Consider the following 11,471-nt stretch of genomic DNA (forward strand, 5'->3'; position numbering starts at 1 on the left):
TGTATAATATAGTGTGTGAGTTTATTTTTAAAGATCTAACACTTTTTGCAGAGTTATAGCTTGGCCACTTTCTAGGTCGTACCATTTGTGCATTTTTAAAACAATTCTATATTGCTATATGCGTAGGATTTAATACCTGCAACCTGAGTACACTTATAAAACAATGAGTTGCAATTTTAAATTAAAGCTGCAAGCAGCGTTAGACGGGTCCTCGGGCTCCTGCCGGTTTTCCCTCCAATGTGTCCAACAAAATAAGACGAACATTTTGGCGTTGGTTTCATCTCTCTACGACATTCCTAGCCCCAGTTAGGGCTGTTTTGGTGTGCATAGGGTGAAAGTGAGCCCAATGGCTCTGAGAGAATATTATGGGATGTCGGGGAGTCAGTTGATACCATGGCAATGTATCCCTCTGCTAGGCTGAATGACAATACCAGCTGCATGCTTGGAATTCTAATTAGCGTGACACTATTGCGATTAGACTGTAGAGGGAGAGTTTATCAGCCATCTAATGTAAAGAAATCCTCACAGAGTCCACAATTTTACCCCAATCTGTGTCAAAAATATCATATTTGATAGTAGGGCTTGGGAGGAATCCATTTTTGGCATTTTTAAAGCTGTACGAGTTGTACTTTTTTCTCTAGAAGCCCTAATGTGCCACTAAACCGGTGGAAAAGTGCTCAAAATGGATTTTTTTATTTTAGAGACATGTCTGAACTACTTGTCCTGTAGGCCACAATGTTGGCTAAATCTGTGTAAAAATATCATATGGTTGTAGGAAAATTTGTCAGGAATCCAACCATGTAATTTTTAAAGCTCTATGACTTTTAGTTTTTTGTCTAGAGGCCCAAATGCGGCACTAGTAGAAGTACTAGTAGTGAGTGTTTTGACCTGAAATCTGTTCTCCTCATCTGCTAACATGGAGAAATCCTAAAGCGGCCAAAAGCGGTCGGCGACTTTGAGGGCTCGCCATTCGAAAACCGGGCCCGAAACAACAACTTCCTTCACAACTTTTGTAGAGCAGGGTCTGGTCTGTCATGAGATGCAATTTTCATACCTGTACCATTTTTGGTTTCGGAGGAGAAAATTTTGGCAGAAAGGGTGAAAAAATGTGGGGGGATTTTACTTTGGGGGGAAATTGCCGGCTTCCTGTTGGAGATAGGTCAGGGGTATCAGCGTATGATTTTTGCGTCTCGATCATACGAACGTTTTGGTGTTGGTTTCATCTCTCTACCACATTCCTATCCCGAGCTAGGGCCCTCAGAGTGTGCCTAGGTGGCGCTATTGAGCATATTATGGGATGTCTTGGGGTCATGTTTGGTATCAAATCGTAATTTCACGCGATCCTGATGTGTGTGCCAATTTTGGTGAGTTTTTGAGCATGTTTAGGGGGTCTAATTTGCGTTCTCGGAGCGTGTGGAATAATAAGAAAAAAAAAGAAACGCAGCAGGAACAATAGTGTCCTCCGCCTTCGGCGGAGGACACCTTCTAGCCCTGCTAGAAGGTGTCCTCTGCTCAGGCCGAGGACCCTAATTAAGTGCTGAAGCAAATAGGGAGTTATGTCTCAGCAGTGGTGTACTCCTTTGAATACATTTTTGGTCTGAGGTTTACCCTCATTGTCGAGAAACAATGGCTTGCAGGTAAACATGTAAGTTTGAGGTATTGGTGACAATGTCTGTTATTTTAATGATCTGGCTTTTCTTCTTCTTTATCTTGGCGCGTGCGCAGTATGAGAACGTCGTTTGTTTTTGACCCTATGTGAATGAAGGCAGGTCACGTGAGTCCATGGATATATGCGAGGCGGGACGTAAACAGAGAGCAGCAGATCGGAGGGAACTGACCACTGGAGCACCGCAGAGCAGCTCCTGCGGCTTCGTGCTTATAGCGATCAGACGGCTTTTTAGGTTATAAAACCATTTCTTTCCAACTTCAGCTACAGTGTTAGCTAAGTTCGGAAAGGAGGAAAAAGAGAAAAGCCGTGCTATTTCTTAGTATTATCCCGTGTGTCGCTGCAGATTATTGGATGCGGTGCTAGTAGTTGGTCGATACCCCTCGGCGTCACATTACAAAAGAGCTGCAGAAAAACAACATTACCTGTTTGCTTTTTGCCCTTTGGAAAGCTTTACAATGGATAATTCTGAGCCCAAGAGGACGTGTTGCGGTAGGTGTTTTCACTGCATGCTTCCCCATCCACCAGTATATTCCTTTATTTCCTGTGTGCAGTATGGGGACCAGCTGTAACATAAATGTATTCTGACATCTTACAGAATCCATCGCAGACTTCTTTACTTCAGCTAAATTTCTCATCTACCTGGGACATGCTTTGTCAACATGGGTAAGTGAATGCTGTTATTATTACACATAGTATTGTGTATTAAAATATACACTTGACATTCTTTTCATGATGATAGGTTTTTCTTTGCCAAACTGCATGTAATACAACATTAATACGCTATTGTATCATGTTGGTTCAGAAGCAGCAGTCATTACAACACAAAATAACATGTTTTCAATTTGTGGTTCACTGGAATATTTGTCATTACAACTATGGTGTTTTGCAGCTCAGTGAGGCAGAAAAGGCTCTCATTATTCATGCACCACATTTCCTAGAATGATTTTAAGTAAGGATCAACTTGAAATATCTTTTTTTTTTTTTCATTTCCAAAGGGTGACAGAATGTGGAACTTTGCTGTTGCTGTTTTCCTGGTGGAGCTGTATGGCAACAGCCTGCTGCTCACAGCAGTGTATGGGCTGGTTGTGGCTGGCTCTGTGCTGCTCCTGGGAGCCATCATTGGGAATTGGGTGGACAGAAACCCCAGACTCAAAGGTATGCCAATGAAATTTAATTTAATTTTATATTAATTTCATATACATTTTCAATATTTTGTGGATTTTTTTAGGTAAAATGTGAATGTGGAGCACTTTTTTAACAGCTAACAATACAGCATTTTCCTCCTCCACTTTTACAGCCATAATGCTCCATTTGTGGAAAGTTTATCCAGAAGAATTTGGCAAAGACACTAATTTTTCCAAACATCTTGTTAAAGCCCTTAATGAATTAATCTATCAGACAGAAATCTGTTGTCTTTGACCACATATCTGTCCCTAATGCCCTTCGTGGTGTTTCCACAGTGGCCCAGACCTCGCTGCTTGTCCAGAACAGTTGCGTCATCGTGTGTGGGATCCTCCTGATGGTTGTTTTCCAGTTCAAAGAACAGCTTGTGGAGCTTTACAATGGATGGATTCTGGTGAGATCCCCCTCCCGTGCTGTCCTGACACACTCGCTGTTTAAACATGATCTGATGTGACTTTCACAGAAAGTGTTTTTAGACTTTTTCCTCTTGTTCAATGCTCTGACCCATGGCAGGGAAACTTGCTTACTTTAACTGATATGGACTCCTGTGTCAGTAAGGTTTATGGCAGCTTAAACAGATTTTACACAACAATGTATCTGGTAGTTTAAGACCTTTGGCTGTTATACTACTACCTTGTATTCATAGTGAATTAATAGGGAGTTGTTAAAATTTTAAAACAAGCTCAGCTTGGAAATATATATAAAAATGAAAAAGTATATATGAGAATGTGTTGAACTGGACAACAGTTTAACACATTCTTACTTGAGTATTTAAAATACAAACTTACCACTGCTTCACTTCGCTTGTTTATAAGAAAAGGTTCAAGTTTATCTTCAGTTGATAAAGATAGCCTCTGCCAGAAAAAGATCTGCTTCAAAGTAGGATTTGATTTATTGAACTCATCAATAAGTCATGGTTTAAAAATAGAGATTTTAGCATTTGCACAATGTAGTCTGGTAATCCTAAGACCACAAGGCCACTGTCACTATTGGCTGTGTCATGTAAAAGGCAACAAATGAGAAGTTGTTAGACATGCAGTCAACAGTCTTCAGCAGGAAAAAATAGCTGGTGTCACAGTTTGGCCAGGGGGCTTGTTTACACTTGTTGAGCTATGTGTTTTCGTTTGAGTCACTGTCGCTACAAAGAGATGGACCTGATTTTACAGATGACCCAGATGCGGAACTGTGAAGCAGATATTATCACAGATGGGAAAAAAGGACTTGGAGTTATGTAAAAATTGAGCTAGTGATATTGGAGAAAAGATGCTTTCATTCATGTAGAAAAAACTGGAATCTCTGCAACTGTTCCCTTTTTATAATCATGCACCTGTAAGAGAGATGTTTCCATCCATATTTGGAGACAACTTTGGATGTCCAGTTGAAAAACAAAAACCTTTCTGCCAGCATGAACTTGTCTCCAGCATTGCTCTCTGCATTTGTCAAACGCCTTTGGGTCACCAGGGAATGGTGGGGGGATGGATTTTAACCATGTGAGAGTGTTTAGAGTGAAGTGTGTGTGTGCGTGCTAATGTGTGGAGGTGGAGATTTGGTGAAACAGGAGATTGAGTGTGTTGTCAAGGGCTGTGTAGTCAGCAGGTTCTTCAAGGCTGGTCACATGACTGAGAGAGATAGAGGGAGAGATCGAGACAGGGGGAGAAAGAGACACAGAGAGAGAAATGCAGCCTGACCCGTTGAATTGTTGTTTTACTGTTAAAAGCAGCTGTGCTACAACAGACATAGACAACATCAAACCAAACAGCTAGACTCACACATTTATGTATTTTATTGTTTGCCATCCTTCCTGATTACTGGCGTCCCTCGAGTCACATGATTGAGCCTTAGAGTAAATGGAAAGACTCTTTACTTTTCTCATGATGTTATTGATTTATCTCGAGAAAGTCTTTCCTTTATTTTTCCTACTCACAAATGTCACAGTGATGGGAGCTTTACTTTTGATCAAATATATAATTTGTTTAATCCTTTAGTTGAAATTGAAAATAATGTCCAACCAGGAACTCCCATTTTTCAGATGGATTTATGACTTAACACATAGAGAGTTTCATTAATGGTGTTGAATCTCTGTTTTTTCAATGAAACTGCATTGTTATGTCATGTTATATTTCATTTTTATGGACAAAGAAAACTTATATAATATATTTATTTGCATTGAAATACTTTCCCATGTGACATTCAGCCCCCAAACTGCCAGAATCCTCCTGAACTGTTTGTACAAACTCGTCCTAAATTAGATCTTATTTATTGTTTTGTTTCCTTAAGTCATTTCTAGAGAGCCTTGAAGAACTAATTGAGCAGGTCCAATATGGTTATTTTGAATTGTGGATGAACACATTTGTTCAAGCATAAGGGGAGTTCAAGACTTCAGGGGTCTAAAGTTTGTTCTAAGAGGACAAGAAAATAAAACTGAAAAAATATTCTGCTAATGTCCCCGTTTATGGTGAACTTTAAACAATCAGTTTTCCCAATATTGGAAAATGTAAACTATTTGAGTTCATGATTTAAAACCAGTAACATGAGACTATAAAAATTTGTTGATAGTGAGAAGCTAAAAAGCAGTAGTAACTTTTTCCCTTTATTGTCTTAAACACCAAGTAGACATGGAAGAAACTAATTTCTGCTTTTGTATTAAATTTTCAGACAACCTGCTACATCCTGGTGATCACCATCGCCAACATCGCAAACCTGGCCAGCACAGCGACATCCATCACAATCCAGAGAGATTGGGTTGTAGTTGTGGCGGGTCAGGACAGCAGCAAGTTAGCAGGTCAGTGCACCCTACCTACTTACTGGCGTCTCATCAAATGTAGGCTTCACGTGATCACTTATCAGTGGAGACGGACTTTAAACCCTGGATGCTGACTCACTCTCGTTTTCACCTTTTATGTTACTGTAGGTTTTAAAATTGTTGTAAAAAGAAGGAAAGGTTGCTCACATGATTAAGAAATAACAACTTTTGAACCCGATGACCTCAATTATTCAGCTGTGATAGTACCAGGTCTAGCATGAAATCTGGGATTGTGTAAGGTAAAGCCTACCACAGTTTAAGGCTTTACAAGCCCATTTGTAACCAAACAAGTAAAAGCAATACATGAAGGCACTATAACCACCAACCAGTTTCACATTTCACATGCTAATGCCAATATTAAATCCCATCCTCTTCCACTCTTGAATCAAACAGACATGAATGCCACCGTCCGCATCATTGACCAACTGACTAACATCCTGGCACCCATGCTGGTGGGTCAGATTATGTCCTTTGGCTCCCACTTTATTGGCTGTGGCTTCATCTCTGGCTGGAACCTGTGCTCCATGTGTCTGGAGTATGCGCTGCTGTGGAAGGTCTACCAGAAAACACCAGCGCTGGCAGTGAAAAGCGGTCAGAAGGAGCAGCAACAGGAGCTCAAACAGCTCAGCACTCCCAAAGGTAACTAAGAAACTCGTGTTTGAAGTACTTTGTGACAATCAGCATCTCACTTGTTGGTGTGTGATGATCCAAACTGAATCTCTCCATGTTTCTGCACTTTCACAGAGTTAGAGAATGGCCAAAGCCCTGAAGAGTCTTCTCAGCCACTGATGAATGAAACCACAGCTGCAGATAAACCTGACTCTCCCAAGCGTCGTGGCTTCTGCCACCAGGTGACCGAACCTCTGCGCACCTTCAGAGCTGGCTGGGTGGCCTATTACAACCAGAACATCTTCTTTGCCGGGATGTCCCTGGCTTTCCTCTACATGACTGTGCTGGGCTTCGACTGCATCACCACCGGCTACGCATACACACAGGGTCTGAATGGCTCTGTACTCAGTCTGCTGATGGGGGCTTCAGCCATATCAGGCATCTGCGGAACTGTCGCCTTCACCTGGGTTCGCAAGAAATGTGGCCTGATCCGCACTGGCTTCATATCAGGCATTGCCCAGCTGTCCTGCCTCATGCTGTGTGTCGTCTCTGTCTTTGCTCCTGGGAGCCCATTTGACCTCAGCGTATCACCCTTCAAGGACCTTTACACCCACCTGATGGGAGAGAAGGCGCTACCTGAGGCTGACCACATCCTCACTGGTGTTCTTCCTGTTGGAAACTCAACTACTGCTGCACCCACTGAAGTGATGCCACCTCTTCAGTCCTACATGTCTGTTAGCCTGCTGTTTGCTGGTGTTATTGCTGCTAGAGTCGGTGAGTAAATGGTTTAGTGAACTGTAAGACTTACTCTGAATCTTTGCTGTGGAAGAAGTAAAATGTGGCTGCACAAAGAAAAATATTGACAACCTCAGTCTTGCCTTTTATGGTCTTGTTTGCTTTTGTAGGTCATAAAAAGATGACACTTAAGATCAATCTTTTTCATAGCCAATCAAAAACTCCTCAAAGAGGCTTTGACATTATTTTATTTTGCAGTGGAGCGGAAGCTCAATGTGCAAATGATTGTTGTTTCCGCTGAATCAGTGGTTTGAAGTCTAAGGTTGTTTTATCTGAAAGGAAATTAGGGTATTCATGCTTTGTTGGCAAGCTGGCTTCCTGTCATTTAATTATAAAAGGTTATTTCATGAATTATGACTTCCTTGCGATAACTTGATCATACTGACAAAGTCCTACAGACTTAATGTTTTTTATAAGTCACCGGAATTACAAACAGTACCTCTAAGGATGTGCAGCGGATGTCACAGCAATTTTTTCGACCTTTGATTCCAATATTATTGCCGATAATTTCCACTACAGCTGAAAGTCATTTTACAGCAGCTGTAAAAATACCATTAGAAGTGACTGTTGATCTCTGTTTGCAGGTCTGTGGTCCTTTGACCTGACAGTAACCCAGCTCATCCAGGAGAATGTGATTGAGTCGGAGCGAGGTGTGATCAACGGCGTCCAGAACTCCATGAATTACCTCTTAGACCTGCTGCACTTCATCATGGTGATTCTGGCTCCGAACCCGGAGGCCTTTGGCCTGCTGGTCATCATCTCTGTCTCCTTCGTGGCCATGGGTCATGTCATGTACTTTGGGTTTGCCTTCAAAAACCTGGGAAGCCGCCTCTTCCTCTGCTGCTCGCCGGAGCAGAAGGTGGAGACGGTGGAAAGCCCCTCACTTCCTACAACCGTCTAATCGCACTAAAGAGACTGTGTCCTGGGTACATATCTCTCAAGCCTTACACCAACCCTGCATCGCATTTAACCAACTAACATCTTTGATTGTAGCTGGCAGAACGCTAACAAAACCTGAGGGTAACCTAACGTGCTATGCATTCTGTAGCCATTAACAGAGCATTAATCTTAAGCAGACAGGTGAGTAGAAAGCTTGCAGTCATAGCAAACTAACCCATAGTCAACCTTAGGATGTGGCAGGGTTTCTCTAACTTTTGCAGTCAGATTTGAGCTTCAGCCTCTAATCTATGGGCGCACGCTCTCTGATACATACAGGCACTGTCAAACAAGGATCCATCGCTTCTATGCTTGAGACCCCAAAGTGAGTCCTGCTAAAGAAGTCAGGGGATAAAAACTGCTCTTCTCCTAACAGGCTGGGGTTTAGCTGTAAAGATTTCAAAGGTGCTTCAGCTAACCACATGACAGTACCAGGGAGGAACGTTGCAGGGAAGCAGGAACTGAGGCTGAAGAGAAGGATTATCCCCTACTTTGCTGGTGCTGTAGTTGTCTGCTTGCTGTTTTCTGATAGCATACATGTATGACAAGCAGGTTGTGGATGTCTTCCTACAGAGAGTAGGAAGACTTTTTATATAACCAAACTAGTCTATTTTCTACATGGTTATAAGCACAAAACCATAGACTACCTATCAGGAGTGGACACAGCATTAGAATTCTTTTACAAACACAGCAGGACAGCAAGACTTGCGTTCCCAACAAGTAGAGTCGCCCCCTGCTGGTCATTGAGGTAACGCAAATGTAAGACATTTGTGCAAACTGCAGCTGTGTCAGCTTCTTACATGCAGTCTATGTTTGGGTGCTTTTTACTGTATTTATTCAGGAAATGCAGACATTGGTTTTTATAATACGTTAATGTATCGTCAGTATTGTCGCAGTTGTGCTGTTAGAGCAAAATGAGAAATCCTATGCACCCTTTGTCACTATCTCTCAGTTGCCAAAGTCAAAGTCTCTATATAGCGTTTTAGGAAGTGAGGGAAACCTGGAGCATTCCAAATACATATTTTTACATCAGGTGACGGTAGCTGTGTAGGTTCACTAAAGCTTTCGTGCACACTTTGTAAATCTGAATACTCCTCACCTTCTCCGAGATTGTAGCTGAATCATTTGGTAGTTTACATTTATCTTTTTTTTTTAACATTGTTTGATTTGTATGTTCTCTTTCTTGAGTAATTTTAGAATCATGATTGTTGTTACACAGGCACTTTAAGTGATTGACGTCTGTCATAACACCCGATACGGGATCAGGCATTTGATCAATACTTTTGCACAAGGCTCATGTCCTGCTCCCCCCTCCTGCTCAGTCCAGTTAAATAACTTAAAGTCTTTGTTCAGGCCCTGAAGGAAAGTTTCTGTTATAAAAAGGCACATACTTTTATTTGAGTTTCACATGTTCATGATGGAAAAATTGTACAATATCATGTGGAAAAGACAACACTTCAGGTTTCAAGAAAAGGCAGCAGCAAAGCTTTCTCAGCAAACTCTAATCTGATTCTACAACACCGTTGTAGATTGCCAACAGACTCTGAGGCTGTTTTCACAAAGATGCTTTTGCCAGGCTCGTAGCACAAAGACAATCTCCCCTCTGTTGAAACACAGGTCAGAGCTTAATAAGTCATTTTGCAAAAGTTTACACGGATTAATTTAAAGCCAAAAGAGTTGACCTTGTAACTGTTGTTTTCCAAAAGATACATAATCTGCATGGATAGATAGAAATGACCACTTTGATGCAGTTACGTGAGAGGGCATTTCTTGACTAAACAGACAAGAACTTGAAAGTTTATGTCAGAGCTATCTTTTGTGAAATTAGCTCCTTGATGTGGACTGAAACTGATTTTAGTTCTTGTTCCTGAAAAATCTAAGCAGAAGATGAAACATTTTGGCTTTACAGGATTACATGATAACTAATAAGGTAGAAACATGGTTCAAAAGTGAAGAGTCATACCTTTGAAAATAAGGCAACAAGCTATCTGAAATTTGTTAGCCATAGCTAATATATGCTAGCTAAGCAAACTTGCTTTCTGTAATGCTTATAAATTCACCTGTTTTACTGGACAAAAATGTAATTACACTCTAAACCCACTGTAAAGAGCTAAACAAAGTAATAAATGTAGCCTAACTTGTTCCCTTCCACCTCTTACCCTCAGTGAGTCTTCGCCTTAATGTTAATCAGCTGTTAAACACGCACAAGTGGCTAAATCAACACATTACCAGCTGCACCCTGCCCATGACAGGAAAATCCAACCAGTCTAGCCAGATTTTAGTTGGAGGCAGGGAGATGTTTAGGTTGGCAACAGGAGTGCGCACACCAGATGTAGGAGAACAAAATACACTTTTATTCTCACATTCCCATGAAATTTTTGTTGGCCTTGGTGGTCAGTCAGGATGTCTGCAGGTGTGCTGTGAAGGTGCAGACTCATAGGGAATGGAGCTTAATTTTCATGTTCCACTGACAGTTCATTTTTTTTTAACCACAGACACAGTCTGGGCACAAGCAGAAAACCAGCTTTTAAAACAGTTGGACTGCTGATTCAGGAATACCACACATGGCCATAACTATATTTGTAATGTAAATAACATTATATGTCCATTACACTTGGAAAATGGAAGAGAAAAAAAAACTTGTGTTCTGTTGTCATGCAGTTTGTCTGGATTTGTTGACCTTTTTTTTAATTTTTATATACCAAGTGTTTCTTTAAGATTCTTGAAATTTGTGTAAAAATTGCATTTCTTCTGAAAATGTGTTAAATACTGCTTTGATCTGACAGAATATATATCGCTTTGTATATATTTACAGTATATATCAGTGTTAATGTAGTTCCATGGACAGAGGCATCAGATCATTAAGAAATCATTTGTATGTCATAATCGCACTCCACTGAGTATCAGGATGTTGGTACTGAATTGTAAGAGGTCTTAGAAATAAATAAAACCTTTACAATCGACTTTCTCGTGTCATTTGGTGTGTGCATGTGTGTGTGTGTGTCTGAGTGAGTGACCACAGTAGTGTAGTTTGTTCACAGGATTTCCTGGCCTCAGTCTGAGCTTTGCTGCTGCTGTGTGAGGTCACATACCACAGCTGAGTTAGCTGCTATTTGTCTTTTTCCCTTTCTCCCCCTCTTTCTCCCTCTTTTTCCTCTCTTTCAATCTTTTTTGTTGCACTTGGTGTTTAGCTATGTGACTTTGAGCTGATCTGATCTGGACTTGGATCCCTACTGAGAAGAAAAGGAGAGTGACCTAGTTTTTGCACAATGCTGAGGATTTGGGGGCTGCGGCATGTGGATTGTATTTCTGGTCATTAATTAATTCACATGTCTTATGTAACAAAATTTAAAACATTATTACCCAGGTTCACTTCTCAGTCTTTGTTGGATTCTTGATTCTGATCAGTGAATCAACTTTGGGAGAGGCTTATGACTTCAGATTTTTTTTCTCTTCATTTGTTTTAAAGGTAGGGAA

General features: G+C 41.0%; 1 protein-coding gene across 1 annotated transcript; it reads left to right on the forward strand.

Annotated features, from left to right (window-relative positions):
• The first annotated feature begins 1,809 nt into the window (after positions 1-1,809).
• slc40a1 (solute carrier family 40 member 1) lies at positions 1,810-10,912 on the forward strand. The gene is made up of 8 exons (XM_074695496.1): positions 1,810-2,158; positions 2,265-2,332; positions 2,665-2,824; positions 3,130-3,245; positions 5,507-5,633; positions 6,048-6,293; positions 6,399-7,037; positions 7,643-10,912. The coding sequence occupies exons 1-8, from the start codon at positions 2,125-2,127 to the stop codon at positions 7,957-7,959; spliced, it is 1,707 nt and encodes a 568-aa protein (XP_074551597.1). The 5' UTR covers positions 1,810-2,124; the 3' UTR covers positions 7,960-10,912.
• The last annotated feature ends 559 nt before the right edge of the window (positions 10,913-11,471 follow it).

Source organism: Halichoeres trimaculatus, unplaced genomic scaffold (genome assembly GCF_033239565.1).
Source record: "Halichoeres trimaculatus isolate MK-OKI-2021-1 unplaced genomic scaffold, fHalTri1.1 fHalTri1_scaffold_19, whole genome shotgun sequence".
Classification (NCBI taxonomy): Eukaryota; Metazoa; Chordata; class Actinopteri; order Labriformes; family Labridae; genus Halichoeres; species Halichoeres trimaculatus.